We start from the raw sequence: 16501 nt of genomic DNA, 5'->3' as shown, positions 1-16501 counted from the left end.
GCAGAAGCGAGAACAGAAGAAAGAGCTGGGGCAGGTAAATGGATTGGTGGACAAATCTGGGAAAAGGACCACCTCCCCCACCAGTGACGCAGACCTGTTGGACAGGTCTAGCAGCAGCATCAGGGCTAATGCGCATGCCAGGATCTTGGAAAGGAGAGCAAGCCGGCCTGGCACTCCCACATCCAATGCCAGCACCGAGACCCCCAACTCAGAACAGAATGATGTCGATGAGGACATAATTGACGTGGATGATGACTCTGCCATTGCAGAAATGGACTGTGGGCAGCCCCAGCTGAAGCGACCCTTTGAGCTTCTTATTGCTGCTGCCATGGAAAGGAACCCAACGCAGTTCCAGTTGCCGAATGAACTGACCTGCACCACAGCACTTCCAGGTGAGCGGTGGCTTGTCTAGTGTTGGTGAAGATGTCTGCAGTTGTGTCCTGCTGCCATCTAGTCTCATTTCCCTCTTGGTCCCATGGTAGCTGTGGCTCCAGAAGATAGATGCTCACTGGTTAAAGCAGAGGGTACAGAATTACCCCTGGCTCTCCTGCATCTGTCCAACAGCAGGTGCCCTTCAGATGTGAGTTGTGGGGACACTGCTACTACACACCATCCATCAGCACTTGTGATAGATGCTTCTTGTTGTCACCTTGGTCTAGGTCATCAATCTGAAAAAAAAAAAAATCCAGTTGTCAAAATACTTGATTTGTGATGCAATAATATAGTAGCAAAGTAGTGACTAAGTATATAGGATGTCACTGAAATGATTACGTTAAAATATACCTGTCTTTAAAGACTGTCTCTGTCACTTAAGGCTAGGTTTAGTGGTTGATAAAGGTTCCTTAGGCAGCAACATTTGCCTTTTCCGTTTGCCTCTGCCCAAGATTATTATATGTATCTACCAGAAATCAAATCTCTGCTATGTAGATAACCCAAAGCCTTTTAAAATTTACTTTCAGGTACTAGTAAGAGGAGGAGAAAGGAAGAAACCACAGGAAAGAATGTCAAGAAAGCACAACACGAGTTAGACCACAATGGTTTGGTTCCCTTGCCGGTGAAAGTCTGCTTCACATGCAACAGGTACTTGACTCTTCCAGGGAAGCTGTTTGGTGTAGCTGCAGCCTTCACAAGAGCAAAGTTCTTGCTGAAAAAAGTTGATGACCTCCATTCTCCTTTATTACTTGCTTACCATCCTCTAAACAAATGAGGGAATAAGCATCTTTGCTAAATAACAGGTGTTTAATCATGTCACGTGTAGGTGTGTGGCTTCTGCAGCCCTGCATGTTTTAAGACGTAGCCTGAAGACTGACAAGATTGAACCATCCTGTCTTCAGTATTTTTCTATTAAGAAAAAATTCTAAAATGATGGTGGTTTAGTAAATGGAGATGTTTGTTTATGGTTCATGAAGGAAGTATATGAGGAGGTGACCTTTAGGAAATAGAAATCTACTGAGAGATTTATAAGCCCAAGGCAAATAGGAATATTGTGCTGAAATTGTAAATCTGAAAACCAGTACAAAATACTGATGGTTTTTATAGCTGCATAAAAAAATGCACACATCAATCCCGATTCAAAATGTCAGTGAAAATGAAACCTTTATTTCAGGAACTCAGAGTGAGTTTCTCAAAGTGGGATGGAGACTCAGATGGGCTTTTGTGGAGAACAACTGAGAACTTTGTCATAGAGCAAAGACTTATTTAAAGCCTGAGGATTCAGATGTAGTCGTTTTCTGGAGTTTGAGACTTGTTCTGAGAACATCTTCTTGAAGTGCACGTCCCAACTTCACATGTGATTCCTCTGAGGAAACTTGTAATAACCTAAATCTGAGATTCCTTTTGATATCTGAATTTTGCTGTTTTGCTCTAAATGAATGCTTTTGCCTTGAGTTGGTCTTGCAGAAGGTCCACGTAGATCAAGTTACAAATCAGAATCCTAATTTTTGGTGCAAGCAGCAGTGTAGGGTAATCAGTGGGGAGAGATAAGCTGAAGTGGTTAACCAAGCTTGCCTGAATGTTCTGTTTATACTCTATATTCTGTATAGAGAATATGATTTGTCTCTCTCTTTGCAGGAGTTGCAGAGTGGCACCTCTAATCCAGTGTGATTATTGCCCACTCCTGTTCCACATGGATTGTCTGGAGCCACCGCTTACTGCCATGCCTCTGGGTAGATGGATGTGCCCAAATCACATAGAACACGTGGTGGTAAGCAGGACTATGATTGCAGTATGGTAACCGGATGCTGGAGTGGAACCTGGCAGGTCCATTAAAGGACAAAGTACAACAAATGTAAAACAGCTTCTGAGCTCTTATTGCTCCCTGTAACGCTTGTAAAGCTCCTGCTGCAAGCAACGCGCTCTCCAAAGGAATATGATGCTGCTCTCTGCAATAAGATATAAAGATGGGGGAACTCCTTCCTGTAACTGAAGCTCACAGCTCAGATTGTGGCTCACTGACAGCTTGTTTAGTTTTTGACTGGACTCCTTAAGATCTAGATGAGCTTCCAGAACTGGGATACAAAGCAGCACAGTGCTACAAATAGGGGAAGTAATTCTTTGCATGCTTAACCCAAAAAACTTTCATTCCAAGAGGGCATTTTCATTTGTGGAAAAGCAGTGTACTTGAGACTTAAATACTCAGGAAACAGGGGGCTGAAACAAAGGGCTTGTGCCCAGACAAACTGCTTCTTGAGAGCATTGATGCTGCTTAGCCGGCCTCTAAATGCTTTTGTATTCATCTCCAGCAATGTGCCCTTTAACAGAAATGGTTAGTGCTGCAGGAAACAAATAGTCTAAAGCTGAGCTGATGCTGTACTGCCAGTGCTACGAGGCGTTATGAAAGTCTTAGGGTACATTAGAGTGACCTGCAGATCCCTAACTCCTGTGGCATTATCTGATCACCCAGCTGAACCAGAAGAACTTGACCCTGAGTAATCGGTGCCGAGTATTTGACCGGTTCCAGGACACCATATCTCAGCACGTTGTCAAAGTGGATTTCTTAAACCGAATCCATAAGAAACATCCTCCGAATCGCAGAGTTCTTCAGTCAGTGAAGAGAAAAGGTTTGAAGGTACGTGTAAACTAGTAGTTCTTGGTGAAAATCCCTGTGTATATATCCTGGTTTGGAAGGGAAACCAGCACACCCCTTAGGGATAACCCCTTGGGGAAGGAGGAAGAGGGTGGGGTCCGAATGAATGTGTTTTTGAGAGGTCTGGGAGTCAGCAGTTACTTTTCACTACCTGTAGGATTTAAGAAGCTCTTTTTCCTTCAACAGTAAGGCTCAACTACTACAAGTAAGCCTTTAAATCTAGCACAAGCATAGAAGGTACAACACTAAACCTCCCAAAGATGGCCCTACAGTGAGATTTGGACTGCTGTGTTTGCTGCCAGGGTGCCTGAAAACTGTCATACAGGCTTTCCTTCTTACTTGGCTTTTTTTGCATGACTTCTCTAATGCTGCAGTCACCATGTTGTACTGCAGTCATGCCTGACCTAAGGGAATAAAACCTATTAATTTCAGCATGGCTACATCAATTTAAAGTACTCAGTCCTTGATACTTCTAATGTACTGTCTGCAGGGCTCCTTTGGGTGAGAAAGCAGCAAACACGAAGCGTAGTGCTGATGAGGCACTTTGTTTAAGTAGTCATTCTTGAGTAATTGTTCTCATGTGTGATCTTCTTTCTCTGCAATGTAGGTTCCTGATGCTATAAAGTCCCAGTACCGGCTTCCACCCCCGTTACTTGCGCCTGCAGCAATTCGAGATGGAGAGCTGATCTGTAACGGGATCCCTGAGGAACCCTTGCAGAAGCACCTTTTGAACACTGAGCACTTAGCCAGCCAGACAGAACAACAGGAGGTAAATGAAGTCAAATGCTGGGACTCTGTGTTTGTAGCTGCTTTGGTACAAAGATCCTCTTCCATTTCAGTCATGATGGCGCAGTTGTCTAGGAAACCAGTCTCAAACTCATGTCTGAAGGTGATAGCTTGTCTTCTCTCTGACACCCTTGCCCATTAAAACTTCACTTTGGCTTTCCAGGTGAGATGTAAAACTCCTCATTTGACACTTCAGGGAAGTGGTGAAATAGTCTTCTGGCCTTAAGAGTAGAGTTGAGGGTTTTCCGTCTAGATGTCATCTTTATTTCCTGGTTGAGGGGAAATACTTTCCACTTTGATTATGTAAGGCTGCTCTCTGACACGTTTATTTATATGTTAATGTCACGTTTCTGGGCCGCTTTTTATTGTGGATAGAATTGGACATGTAAATCAAGGTCAAATGAGTGTTTAAATCTTGTATGAAACTTCTGACCAGATTCCAGTGTGAAGGCATGTTGCATTGCAATCAGTGATGAAGTCCTTCTGTTAGCTCAGATAGGATTCTTCTGTGTGGCAGGTGCACATCTACCATGGAGCTTAAAACTTTGAATAAATGTTTTGCTCTCCCTCCACCTTGTGTAAAAGCAAAGGTGCTCTCCACCCCAACTTTGGCAGGTCACTCCCTATACCTGAGGTAGAGCAGCGTTTCTTTCCAGCATGCTGCAGAATAAGTTGGAGGATTGTGTTTGGATAGAAGCCCAAATTAGTGAAAGATATGTTTGTAACTAGCTGAAAAGTTGCAGCACTTAACAAGTGAAGAGGAGGAGGAGTTTGGGAGCGAGGAAGTAGGTCTCAGCCCCTCTCTATCCTGTCCCCAGCATGGAGATAAACAGTATGTAATTTTGGTTGCACTTTTGTACCTCTGGATAAAACCTTCTCCTGATTGTAGATGAGCACCAGAGCAGTTCCAGGCTGCATCTGAGCAGTCAGCAGCACAGTGAGGCAGCTGAATTTCCTGGAGCTGGGTGAACGATGGAGTAACTGTTGAGGTTTGGAGCACTGCTGCCTCCTGAGCTAACCTGCACGTTTTCCTTCCTTCCAGTGGCTCTGTAGTGTTGTTGCGCTCCAGTGCAGCATATTGAAACATTTATCTGCTAAGCAGATGACTTCGCTTTGGGACTCTGAACAAACAGAGAAGGCTGATATTAAGCCTGTTATTGTGGCAGACGGTTCACTCGCCAACCCTTACCAGGCAGCTGACAAGGCACCCACACCTTCCCTCTATTCCATGTCATCCTGCACCTCAGGGATTACCACCCAGAATTCCTTGAGCTCCTCGCAATCCCAGCAGACTTTGTCACAGGAAGATGTCAACTGCAGCTCTTGTATAGATAAATCCAAGAAGGTGTCTTCTTGTGGGACTTCGAATGGGCCGACAGCCTCCGACGTTAAAGTGAACGGGCCTAATTTCTATGGTGTTTCGTCTGAATCTTCAGCACAGTTGACTGACTCCCAGAGGCTAATGGGATCTGGGAACACAATACCTGTTTTGTCTCACCGGCAAACGTGGCCCCGGCCCCTCACGCCCCCGGCGAGTTGCGGACTTCTGAATCACACCATTGGAACTATTGTCAAAACAGAGAACGTAGCAGGACCCGTTTCTTGTGCACAAAGGGGTTCTGCACCGGTCACGAGTTTGCCTACGTCCATATCGAGCTCCTGTGCCAGCCTGGAGACCACCAGCACTTTGCAAAGGAAGAATGTGCAGACGCAGATCGGGCCGCCGCTGTCGGCAGAGCTGCGGGCCGGGGGCTCCCCGCTCACCGCCACCCGGGCTCTCACCCCTCCCCAGGCTGCAGGAGATGGGATCTCGGCAGTTGGGTCCACAAACAGATTCTGTTCACCAGCACCACCTTCAGGTACGTGCTGAACTGCTGACCTCGGCCCCGGGGTGAGAAATGTTCGGACTAAGCCTCATTCAGAGCCTCAAGGCTGTAGCAGTGTGTTCTTGTTTAACTGGGAATTGGGCTTTCTCTGGAGAGCCAGGAGAAGTTTATCAGGTCTCCTCTGTCTTAGGTCCCTTCATGGGAGCAACAGGATGTATTTTTGCTGGCAGCATATACCTGAGAGGGGAGCTCTGTCCCGAGAAGCAGGATAGTAGGTCAGTTTAATTCTGGAAAGCAGTAACTTTAAATCATTTGGCTGCTGCCTCGCTATTTCAACAACAGCTGCTTTAAAACCCCAGTGCTGCTGTAAAACTACTGATTTGTTTCAAATGGCCACTCAGATTGCAAGGTAGTCAGTCCCTCTCACAAGAGCAGCTCTCTGGGATCTAATCCAGAGTTCAGGCAGTGGTTGTGTCCCCTAGTACAGGTGTAGTTGGAGTCTTCAGCTGCACAGCCTTGTTGTTGGAAAAATGTGAGCTTGGGATCTGTTGGTGTGATACAGGGTAGTTATGGACTTGGATATGCCAGAGATCCTGAGTTGTACCCAAAAGCATAAATAATAGCAAGGTATACAATAAAGTGTATATACCCATTTTTCAGTGTAAAAACATGAAGTCAAAGATGTTGATAGATGTTGAAGTCAGAGTAACTGCCCATGGCTCAGATTTTGCTAGAAGCAGCTTTCACTTTCAGCATTCTCTTCTTCTGCCCTTTCCCCACACCAGCTTAATACTCAAACTAGCAAACCTTTTGTGCAGGTTGGGTGGAAAAAGTCACCGAAAAACATGCAACAGAGCTGTCTACCACTTCTCATGCAGTTCCAAGCTGCTCAGTGTCAGGCTTGTGTGGAGTGGCTCAGGTCTGGTGATTGCAAAGCAACAGAGGCACCATGTTTTTATAATTCTGTCTAAAATTCCTCAGTGAGTAATTTCTGAGCTTTGCCTCATGTTTGCAAGCAGTCCCCAGGGTACTTGGCCTCCTCACTTATTGCTGAATAAACTTGGTTACTCTGAGGCTGCTGCTTTGACCATACCCTGCTTAGAAATGCAAGGCTGGGAGAAGTTCTGGTAGAGGAAATTAGACCATATTATAGAACACTTTTTCTCTGTGGTTTGAAGAGCTCTGCAAACCCTACATAATTCTGCAGTTACTTAAGATGTTAAATAATTGCCTTTGGTGCAAAGCTTGTGTTCTACAAAATGCAGGTTAAATCATTACTTGGTGCAGTGTCTCTTGGGAAAGGTGTAGATATGTAGATTTTCCATCTAACATGATGCATATACATATTTATAACAAAAATTATGGTGTGCAAATTTTGTTGCCAAATACAAATCACTCATGACGGGGGTTTTTTGCCACAAATTTCAGGCTTATAGTAGTTATAAGCAAACCAAGTCAAGAAGATCCAGTATCAGCAACATATGAAAGGGATTTTATTTCCTGGTGTTTGCCATTGTTTCTTTCAGCTGCGTGGTCACTGCCAAAGCAGAAGGATTTTATTTTGTAAATAATAAAATCTGCTTATGACTGTCACATTCCTTCTGGACAATGATGTGCACCCTAGACTTTAGTGTAGAAATACAAATAGGGCAGTTGTACTTTTTTGCGTGTTCACACCTTGTCAAGCTACTTGGCAAATGTCTCTTAGGTTTAATAAGTTCTTCAAGCTCCTGGGGAATTGGTGCTCATCTTTCCAGTGTCTGTAGGACATCACAGGGAGTAGGAGCTTAAATGTATAGGTCTAGAATTCCTCTAGCAATTGGAGGTGGGGCAGAAACTGAAGTTGGCTCTGTGGTGGAGGCACACACAGGCCCTCCTGTGAGCAGAAGAAGAAAGCTCCCGACTGCTAGTTCAGGCCTTTTTCAAAGCATAACTATGAGCAAAATGAGTCATTCCGAGCAGCTTGGCAGCCAAGGGCAGCCCGAGGGCTGGGTGCATGTCTGGCGAACGTCACAGTGACATATCTTCTCTACACCATCTCTCCCTGTAGATGGTAAGGTCAGTCCCAGCACCTTATCCATAGGAAGCGCTTTACCCTCATCACTCACTTCAAACTCCGCAGCTATGTTGGACTTCACCAGTTCCCTGAAGGCGTTTATGGATGGTGGTGAGTATTTAATTCATTATCAGCCTCTATTAGCCCTGTGTGTTTGCTTCCCTAAAGCATTCCATCCCTGCTTGAGGAGAAGTCCCAGAGATAAAGGGTTGCAGTCAGGTGAAGGAGGGGCTGGGTGTACATTACCTTAAATATGTCACATGCTTCCCTGCTCATAGTGTTGCCAAGGCAGCAAGGCCAATGAAGTGTTTCTGCCTGAAGCTTTTCTGGGGAAGGATAACAACTGGGCTGCTTTCCAGGTGGAATTCACATGCAGAAACCTGCAGCCCTGCCATGTCGTGGTGCTCGCTGCAATCCAGAGCTGTTCCCAGCGGGTGTCAAGTCCAGCGGCAATAGATCTTGTAGTGGAGCAGTCACCTGAGTGGTGATGCTCTAATGGGTCTGTTAATTTCTGATTTATTTCTGCTTCTGTCAGTCTCCTAGACTGGCCTGGGTTTTATTTCCTTTTGTTGCACTTGGCAAGAGACGCCAAATGTTAGCAAAGTGCCTTCAGGAGGAGATTGCTGAGCAGCAAACATCAGTAGAACAGCGAGGCTGTTGCCAGAGATGACTTCTACATCTTGAAGAACAGCCTTTCTGGCATTGCCAGTGTAACCCTCTTTTCTTGGGTGAACCCCACTGCCCAGACTTCCCTCTCTGCTGTTGGGAAAAGCTGTTACAGCTCTTCCTCCTCTCCTTGCCATTTTAACTGTCGCTGATGTGGCGAATGCTCTTGGAAGAAGAGGTTACCCAGCCTCCTTGCTGAAGGAAAACAGACCTCTGTAGGGCTTTACAAATATAAATACTTCAGAGCTATCAGAAGATCTGCTTTAAAACTCATTAATAATATTGTCTGAATTGCCCCGTTTGGTTTAACTGACCTTGCTATGAGTGAGTGACTCGAGCATGAGCCTGTAGCAGCTTCAAAGGTGGTTACAGCTCTGCTGGAGTGTGGGGCTGGACTTTCTAACCAGATAACAGGGCTTCACAGGAAGGACCCAACATGCTGCCCAAAGGGGTGCAATGGCCACCTCTACAGACCTGTTGATTCTGAGCCAAAACAGCAGATTTTCAACTTTTATTAGTCCTTGTTCCCCCAAACTTTTGCTTGCTGCCTCACTTGTAGCTCTCCAGCCATGGCTGGCACTCTGCTCACAGGAGATATATGAAGAAATAGCTCACCTATGTGTAAGAGTCTTGATATTGCAGAATTGGTCAAGTCTTTGCTGTTGAAGCAAATGGCAAGTTTAAAAGTTAAATCCACCGCAGCTCAGATTGCACCCTTTCCATGAATAACTTACTAATTGCTTTTTGTTTATTAACAGAGATTGAGATAAATATGCTGGATGAGCAGCTGATCAAGTTTCTGGCCTTGCAGAGAATACATCAGCTCTTTCCTCCCAAAGCTCAGTCTCTAGCGAGCAGTGTCAATTCCCATCAGCAATCTCCTGTGGGAAACCACATTGAAGGTAAGAGCAGCCCTAGAATAGTTGGGTTATGTTGAGCCATAGCTTTTTGACACTCCCTTGCCTATTCTTTGAAGGAGATCTCCCTCTTCTTCTGGTATCTGTCTGATGCTGCCTTTCACTTTTTTTTCCTCTCATACCCCTGACTCTGGATATCCAGTGGCCAGAAACTCCTTCAGGTTCCTCTCCTTAATTGTTTACAAGTTTCAGTAATGGGAATACTTTCAGATTTTCTGTTTCAGTAGCTTCAGATTTTCTGCTGGAAATCTTTAGTGAAGTTGTGTTTTACTCATCTTGGAATTAGTAAGAAATGAGAAGGTTTGGCTGAGGAGCTTGGCGGGTTTTTTTTGCCCTCACCTTTGAGATGGGCAAGAGAAATCTGTGAATTCCTGCTCTGTCTTTCTGGAGAAGTGAGACAAGCACAAGAACAGTAGGAAGAGGGGGAAAAAATATATATGTGATGTTGTCATTGCCTATTCAGAATAATGTCACTGTCAAGCTGAAACCACTAAATATGACTAATGCAAATAATGGAAAACAACTTGTGTGTCTGTTGGAAATCTCCAGATTCCTGAGTTCAGCTTTGGCTTTGTTTATGATCACTGTTATCACCTAAAGCTGCAGGGCAAACATGACTTCGTGTTCCTCTGCATGCAGCCAGTCAGTTTAATCTGCTTTCAAGCACTAACTGGACAGCCTTGCTGTGGAAGCAATTCTCTGCTCCCCCTCTGCTATGCCTGGGGGTAAATATCCCAGATAAGATCTTTGGAAGTCAGTCAGTAATCTTTTTCTGAAGCTCTGTGCTTGCCTGCTATAGCATCACAACATTCCCTAAATGCTTGTCAATCTTCTTGTGATCTGCTGTAGGACACAGCAGCAGGCTGTGGTATGAGCTGCCTTCCTGGTCTGGAATTCTTCAGCAGCCTGCCTTTCTCGAGGCAGATTGGTGCTGTCTTAACCCATCACCCTTTTTGGGCAGGAATGATGCATCCAGCTGACTGTTCAGCATTGCTGATGAAATGTTAGACCCAAAGCCTTTAGTGAGCCCTGCAGAGCCAGACAGCTGAAAGGACTCAGGGCAGCTGGGCAGAGGTGGAACCTGCACGTCCAGCGATGCCACTCGGTGTGGCCGGTGTTCTCGACGTAGGTGCCTCTGCAAACAGTCTTTCATAATCCTCATCTTCTGTTCTTTGATTTCACACTCTTGGTGTAACGCTGTCCTGCAGATGTGGTGTCAGGAGAGGCCTAAACTCGGTGTATAAGGGCTTTACCTCCGAAAGACAGTGCTGAAATCCTGGCTAGGCCTGTGTGGCCCACTGGAGTTCAATGTCTGTTCCACAGAAGATTTTCTGTACAGTTAACATGGGCATGAGAGTGTGTGATTTGAACTTGGAGCGGCTCTGGGGGGCTCAACCCTGGGCCAGCTGTTGTCCAGTGAGCCATAGGGACCAACCTGAGGGTGAAGGAGTCCACTCAGTAAGTCATCCTGTCCTGGGAACTGGGTTGGTCCCTGGCCAAGCCCAGTTCAACCAGTGTGTTTTTCCTGCAGCTTCACTAGAAGTGAAATCACAGCTGTTAAGTTGGTGACGTTCACCAGCACCAATTTTTTTTAAGTGGCACTTTGACAGGAAAGACTGAGCTCTTTGATTACCCAGAGTAGAAGAGATTAAGCAAGAAGCCAGTGGTAGGAGGCTTGTGTGTTCCTCAGCGTGGCTCCATTGTATTAATGCTCTCCCATCTGCATGGCTTCTGTGGGTTATTGGAGAGAGCAGCTTTCTCTGACTGGCAAAAAGATGTTTAGTGGACAAACATTCCTAGAGGGTTGGGAATTGGTGTTTAGGCCAAAGCTGACTTCGTCCTCTTTAGGATCTGTGCTTTCTGGGCTGGGGAAGCTGAGGTCAAGCAGCTTTCCCAGCTGATAACATTGTTCAAGTAATTTCTTTTTATCTTGCAGCGCAAAGAAAGGAAGTGCAAGCCCGGGCGGTGTTCTATCCTCTGATGGGCTTGGGGGGTGCAGTCAACATGTGCTATCGAACCCTCTACATTGGGACAGGTGAGTGGCTTTTTTCTGCACTGACCTTTCAGAATGAGGGTGGTTCTCCCTGGCCCTCCCTAAGGTGTTTGCCAAGTGGGTGTCAAAGGAAACAGACACATTGTGGCTGCCAAGAAACCTGGAAATCCCCCGTCTGCTTGAACCTGAGGTGGCACCCTTGTAACCTGGTGTCAAAACTAGAACAGCTGTCCTGGAGATTCAGTGCCTGACTGATGGAGAGAAGAGTTATGGTTTGCTTGCGGGTTTCGTTTCTTGCTGCTTAGATTCTTCTGGTGCTCTGGGTAGACCCAGTAGCAGTGAAATGCTCTTGAACCTTCATGGAGCTGCTCTCTCCCTTCCCCCACTGAAACTTTGTTTGGTGGCTTATCGCAGCATTATTCATGCAGTCCTGGGAGCAGGACAAAGGCAGTTGCTCCCCTGTTGTTTTGCTAATTGAAGTTTAATTCTGTCTGTTGTTCTCTGCTGCCTGACAGTTTTTTTTTCCCAAAGCAACTGAGCCTGTTTTGTCCTCTCCCATGACAGGAGCTGATATGGATGTGTGCCTTACAAGCTATGGTCACTGTAACTATGTGTCTGGCAAACATGCCTGCATATTCTATGATGAGGTGAGTGCCTGCCTGAGGTTTTTTTATTATTATTTTTATTATTTGGTGTGCATGGCAGTGGGAGCTGGAGATGCAGGCAGCAGGTTGTCTTTGTGTGGTGCTCCTTTGTGGACTGCAAAGTAAGAGCCAGGGCTCAGTGTGTTTCACTCCAGTGAAGGCTGTGTCAGCCTTTTTGTCAGACCTTTTTCTGAAGCACAGAGCTCTGCCAGCACGATTTCTCTGAGCTTACTGCCCATGGGCAAAGACTGACCACAAGTCAGCACTGTCACTGCTGGTGCCTAGGGAAAGAAAAAGTCATAGGAATGGTCTGATACTTTTTGATCCAGATGTGTTGTTAATAAAAGCTCAACTTTACATGTCAACATCGAACCTCAGCTGCAACAAATCAGGGAATTGCTCTGAGTCCCTTGTTTTCAGGTGTGATGAGGGAGCAAAGCATTCATACCATCTGTAGTACTCTGTATAAATTATTTATTTAGCTAAAATTTTGGTGAAGCTCACAGCATAAACAGAAATCTACAATTTCTCCCTAACTACAGCCCAGAGATCAGTTTGTTCTTGAAGTAAACAGACCAGCAGGCCTGCCAATAGCAGCGCTGCTGGAGTTGTCTCCTAGCATGGAAACAGTCTTTGAAGCAAGATCAAGTCTTTTATATCACCATTTGTCAACCAGCTCCTGACCAGGATCCAGGATTAACCCACAGCCAGCTTTAGCCATTGCTCCAGTGCACTACAAGCTACAGAACACACTTGGTAATGGGATCCAGACCATAAATCTGTGTAGAAGCACCTACAATGGTCAGTCCTGTATCGGGCTCTAGGCACTGAGCTTACCACAAACACAGAAAACCTGCTGGAGTGTGGATCTCTGGAAAGGGAGAATTCCCCTTCCTTGAGCTCCTGTCTGCTGGTTCTCCTTCTGCAGTCTAGCAGCTTACTTCAAAACTTACTCCCCTGTGCATGGGGAGTTTTTGTAACTTGATTAAAGCCCTGTGGTCCCTGGGGGACGAGGTCTTCAGCTCTCAGATGATTCCTGTGAGCTAACCTGAAATCTCCTCCTCTCTGTCAACATCCTCTGCAAAGCTCAGCTGAGCGTGACGCTGCTTGTGTAACGCTGCGTGTCATGGTAATGTCTCCTGGCACTTCAGCGTCTGCACAAGGCCTGTAAACCCCAGACTGCCTCTATCCTGTGGCTGCTGCAGCACGTGGCATCCCCTTTGCCAGCTTGTGCCTGCTTTCCAAAGCACGTCTCTTCCTGCCAGGCACAGGTATTGGGCCAAGTTTGCATCAGGTGTGCCCGTAAAGTGGTGTGCTTGCTTTGTGAGCATCAGCTTGAATAGCCTGTTTCCAAAAGATGCGTTGGTCCAAGTGCACTAGGGAAAACCCACTTCCCTTTGGCCCTCCTTCCCTGCCAGGAAGCAGATGAAAAGCTGGTTGTTGTGTGAGCATGAGCCATGCATGGGGGTCGGGTTTCTGGTCTCTGAAGCTAGAGGATATTTAACAGCTCTCATTTAACCATCAACAGTGGTAGAGAGGGGTTGTGATTCAGTGCTCAAAAGGGGTGCATGGGCAGAAGCCCTTCTGACTGATAGAGGGCAAGTTTAGACTGGATATTAGGAAGAAATTCTTCCCAGTGATGGTGGTGAGGCTCTGGCACAGGTTGCCCAGAGAAGCTGTAGCTGCCCCATCCCTGGATGTGTCCAAGGCCAGGTTGGACAGGGCTTGGAGCAACCTGGTCTGGTGAAAGGTGTCCCCGCCCATGGCAGGGGGCTGAAAGAAGGTGAGCTTTAAGGTCCATTCCAACCCAAACCATTCTATGACTCAATGCCTTGATTCCCTCCTCTTCCCTTTTTTTTTCAGAATACGAAGCATTACGAGCTGTTGAACTACAGTGAGCATGGGACAACCGTGGACAATGTTCTGTATTCGTGTGACTTCTCGGAGAAGATGACGCCCACTCCTCCCAGCAGTATTGTTGCCAAAGTGCAGAGTGTGATAAGTGAGTGTTGAGGCAGAGCCAGCCCCATGTACCACCACAGGGAGTTTTTGGAGGGGGGTGGGAGCGTGTGGAAATCAATTCCTTGTTGGTGCCCATTGTTCTGCAGTGGCTGGTGCACCCTTTGCAAAAAGGGGAGCCTCACCACAGGTCATGTGGGGTTACACAAGACCTTCCTCTGCAGCCTGGGGAGCTCTCTGCTCTGCTGTTAACACCACTCCAGCCTCCGGTGCTGGAGTTACCAAGCTCCAAGTCCAACCCTGAGGCCTTTCCCCATGCATGTCCTCCCTTCCCAGGCTGTGAGAAGATCTGGGCTGTCCTGCAGGCATTCTGTCCCCACGTGGCTCACTCCTCTTCTCCACCTGATCAGCTTCCTCTTTTCGGGCTGCCAAAATAGATATGTAAATGCCTCTAACTCTCTGGGACTTTGAGGAGATTCCTGTTTCCCTTAGATCAGCTGCTCACTGCAAACTGAAATACCTCATGGCTGAAGGATTTTACCCCTGAGGCACCTCAGCAGCAACCCCTGTTGATGAAAACAAGCTGTCGCTGACCTGCCTAAATCTTACCATTTTTTTCATTCTTTTGCAGAACGACATAAAAGCAGAAAACAAGAAGAGGAGCCGCATGAAGAAGCTGCTGTGATGAATTCACAGGCACAAGGGCAGCATCGGAAACCTTGTAACTGCAAAGCCAGCAGCTCCAGTCTGATCGGGGGCAGCGGGGCTGGCTGGGAGGGTACGGCCCTGCTCCACCACGGCAGTTACATCAAGCTGGGCTGCCTGCAGTTCGTTTTCAGCATCACTGAATTTGCGACCAAACAGCCCAAGGGGGATACTGCCTTAGTACAAGACATGGACTTGGAGGAGAAGCTTTCTCTGAAACCCCACCAGGTGCCCGTGCTGCGGTCCAACTCAGTTCCCTAGGAATTTTTAGGAAGAGAGCTTTTGGATTAAGGAAAACGCCCTCAGACTCTTGCAATGCAAAAATGTACAAACCGAGGTGGGATTTTTCTGTGTCGGCCCAGAGACTGTTCACACGCCGTTTGCATGATATGAAGAACGTTTAACTTTTTTTAATTTTTCTTTTTTGCTCAAGTTTTAGGGGCATTTGCACATATATTTGTACTATACATTTCATTTTAAAAGGAAAACTGCAGTGAGAGCAGGACGCGTCAGAGCGAGGGGCGACCGCTGTCTGACTCGAGGACTCTCTCTGACAGACAGTTCCCATGCAGTTGTAAAATAATCAGAAACTTGTTCTATTTTGTGCCAGTGACAATAGTTTTATATTAAAAGAGAAATACAGTTTTCATACAGCAAATCTATACAATATCATTGTTTTATTTAATGTAAAGAAGCGCTCTTCTTCCCACAGTTATTTTTTCCCATCCCTCCCTGCTATGGTTGCACTACAAGTAGCTACTGTGTATTATGGGCAGTGAGAAATGAGTTCTTTTCCTGGTGTCCATCCTATTTTTTATTTCAAATAAGGAAAAGTGTTGGATTCTGTGTAAATACATCAGTGATGGCATTTTTCAATGTTTTAAAGCTGTGTACAGTGCTACATGTGGTATGACGTTCCTCAAATTGTCTATTGTAGCAGATCGTTTGTCGTAACCTGTCTGTCTCTTTTGTTTCTCTGCCACCTCCCCGCAGCAGAACAGCTAGTTCCACTGTACATAGTAATTGTAACGTTTTAGACTTTACAGAAACTTTCCTGTATTCTGTATATAAAAAAAAAATACTTCACATTCTGTTTTCTCGACTGTCTGTCTTCACTCGTGTCACCACAACCTGGAGCTTCCCCCCGAGTGTCTGACCACAGAGGAGAGGAGCCTGAGGTGGGGGACAAGGCTGGGATGGGATGGAAGGAGCCTGATGTCCTGTAAGGGGGATGTGGTGGGATGCTGGTGGTGTGGGAGGGAAGAGGGTGAGGACTGGAAGGTGATAAAATCACAAAAACGGGTTGAGGTGGAAGGGACTTTTGAAGGTCATCTAGTCCAACCCCCTGCAGTAAGTAGGGAAGTCTTCAACTCAGTCAGGTCCAACCTCACCTCAAATGTTTCCAGGGATGTGTTTTACATCCAGTTCTGGGCTTCTCAGGACAGGAGAGAGATGGAGTGCCTGGAAGCAACCTGGAAGATGAGGGCACTGAAGCACCTCATTTAGAAGGGAAAGCTGAAGGATTGGGCCTAATTAGCCTGGAGAAGAGCAGACTGAGGGGATCTTACCCGTGTATTTGAGAAGCTGAAAGGGGGTGTGTCAGAGGATGGAGCCAGGCTCTGCTCAGGGGTACTGAGCAATAGAGCGAGAGGCAGTGGGCAGAAATGGAAACAAGGGAAGTTTCACCTCAATGTGAAAAGGAACTTCTTTACTGTGCAGGTAACTAGGCCCTACAATAGGCTCCAGGGGGAGTGGTGGACTCCCTTTCCCTGGAGATATTCACAAACTGTTGGGTCACAGTCCCAAGTGCGCTCCAGGGGCTGGACTAGGTGACCTCCAGTGTGGTTCCTTCCTACCTGAACCA

The 16501-nt window shown here is 46.4% G+C and overlaps 2 protein-coding genes across 2 annotated transcripts in view; both read left to right on the top strand.

Moving 5' to 3' along the window:
- PHF12 (PHD finger protein 12) overlaps positions 1-15725 on the top strand; it is a 31863-nt gene extending 16138 nt beyond the window's left edge. Inside the window, exons 4-15 of the mRNA XM_029961284.1 lie at positions 5-392; positions 960-1080; positions 2071-2203; positions 2903-3067; positions 3693-3854; positions 4914-5730; positions 7748-7864; positions 9178-9321; positions 11273-11371; positions 11894-11976; positions 13837-13975; positions 14564-15725. Coding sequence (XP_029817144.1) covers positions 5-392; positions 960-1080; positions 2071-2203; positions 2903-3067; positions 3693-3854; positions 4914-5730; positions 7748-7864; positions 9178-9321; positions 11273-11371; positions 11894-11976; positions 13837-13975; positions 14564-14898 — 2703 coding nt within the window. The 3' untranslated portion in view covers positions 14899-15725. The remainder of the gene's footprint in view (positions 1-4; positions 393-959; positions 1081-2070; positions 2204-2902; positions 3068-3692; positions 3855-4913; positions 5731-7747; positions 7865-9177; positions 9322-11272; positions 11372-11893; positions 11977-13836; positions 13976-14563) is intronic.
- Positions 15726-15868: 143 nt separating this feature from the next.
- The window catches only part of DHRS13 (dehydrogenase/reductase 13), a 12806-nt gene continuing 12173 nt past the window's right edge, over positions 15869-16501 (top strand). The window contains exon 1 of the mRNA XM_029961283.1: positions 15869-15904. Coding sequence (XP_029817143.1) covers positions 15869-15904 — 36 coding nt within the window. The remainder of the gene's footprint in view (positions 15905-16501) is intronic.

The sequence above is a fragment of the Manacus vitellinus genome, unplaced genomic scaffold, assembly GCF_001715985.3.
Source record: "Manacus vitellinus isolate BGI_N305 unplaced genomic scaffold, ASM171598v3 scaffold_32_pilon, whole genome shotgun sequence".
NCBI classification, from domain to species: Eukaryota; Metazoa; Chordata; class Aves; order Passeriformes; family Pipridae; genus Manacus; species Manacus vitellinus.
This window is presented reverse-complemented; position numbering and strand designations above follow the sequence as displayed.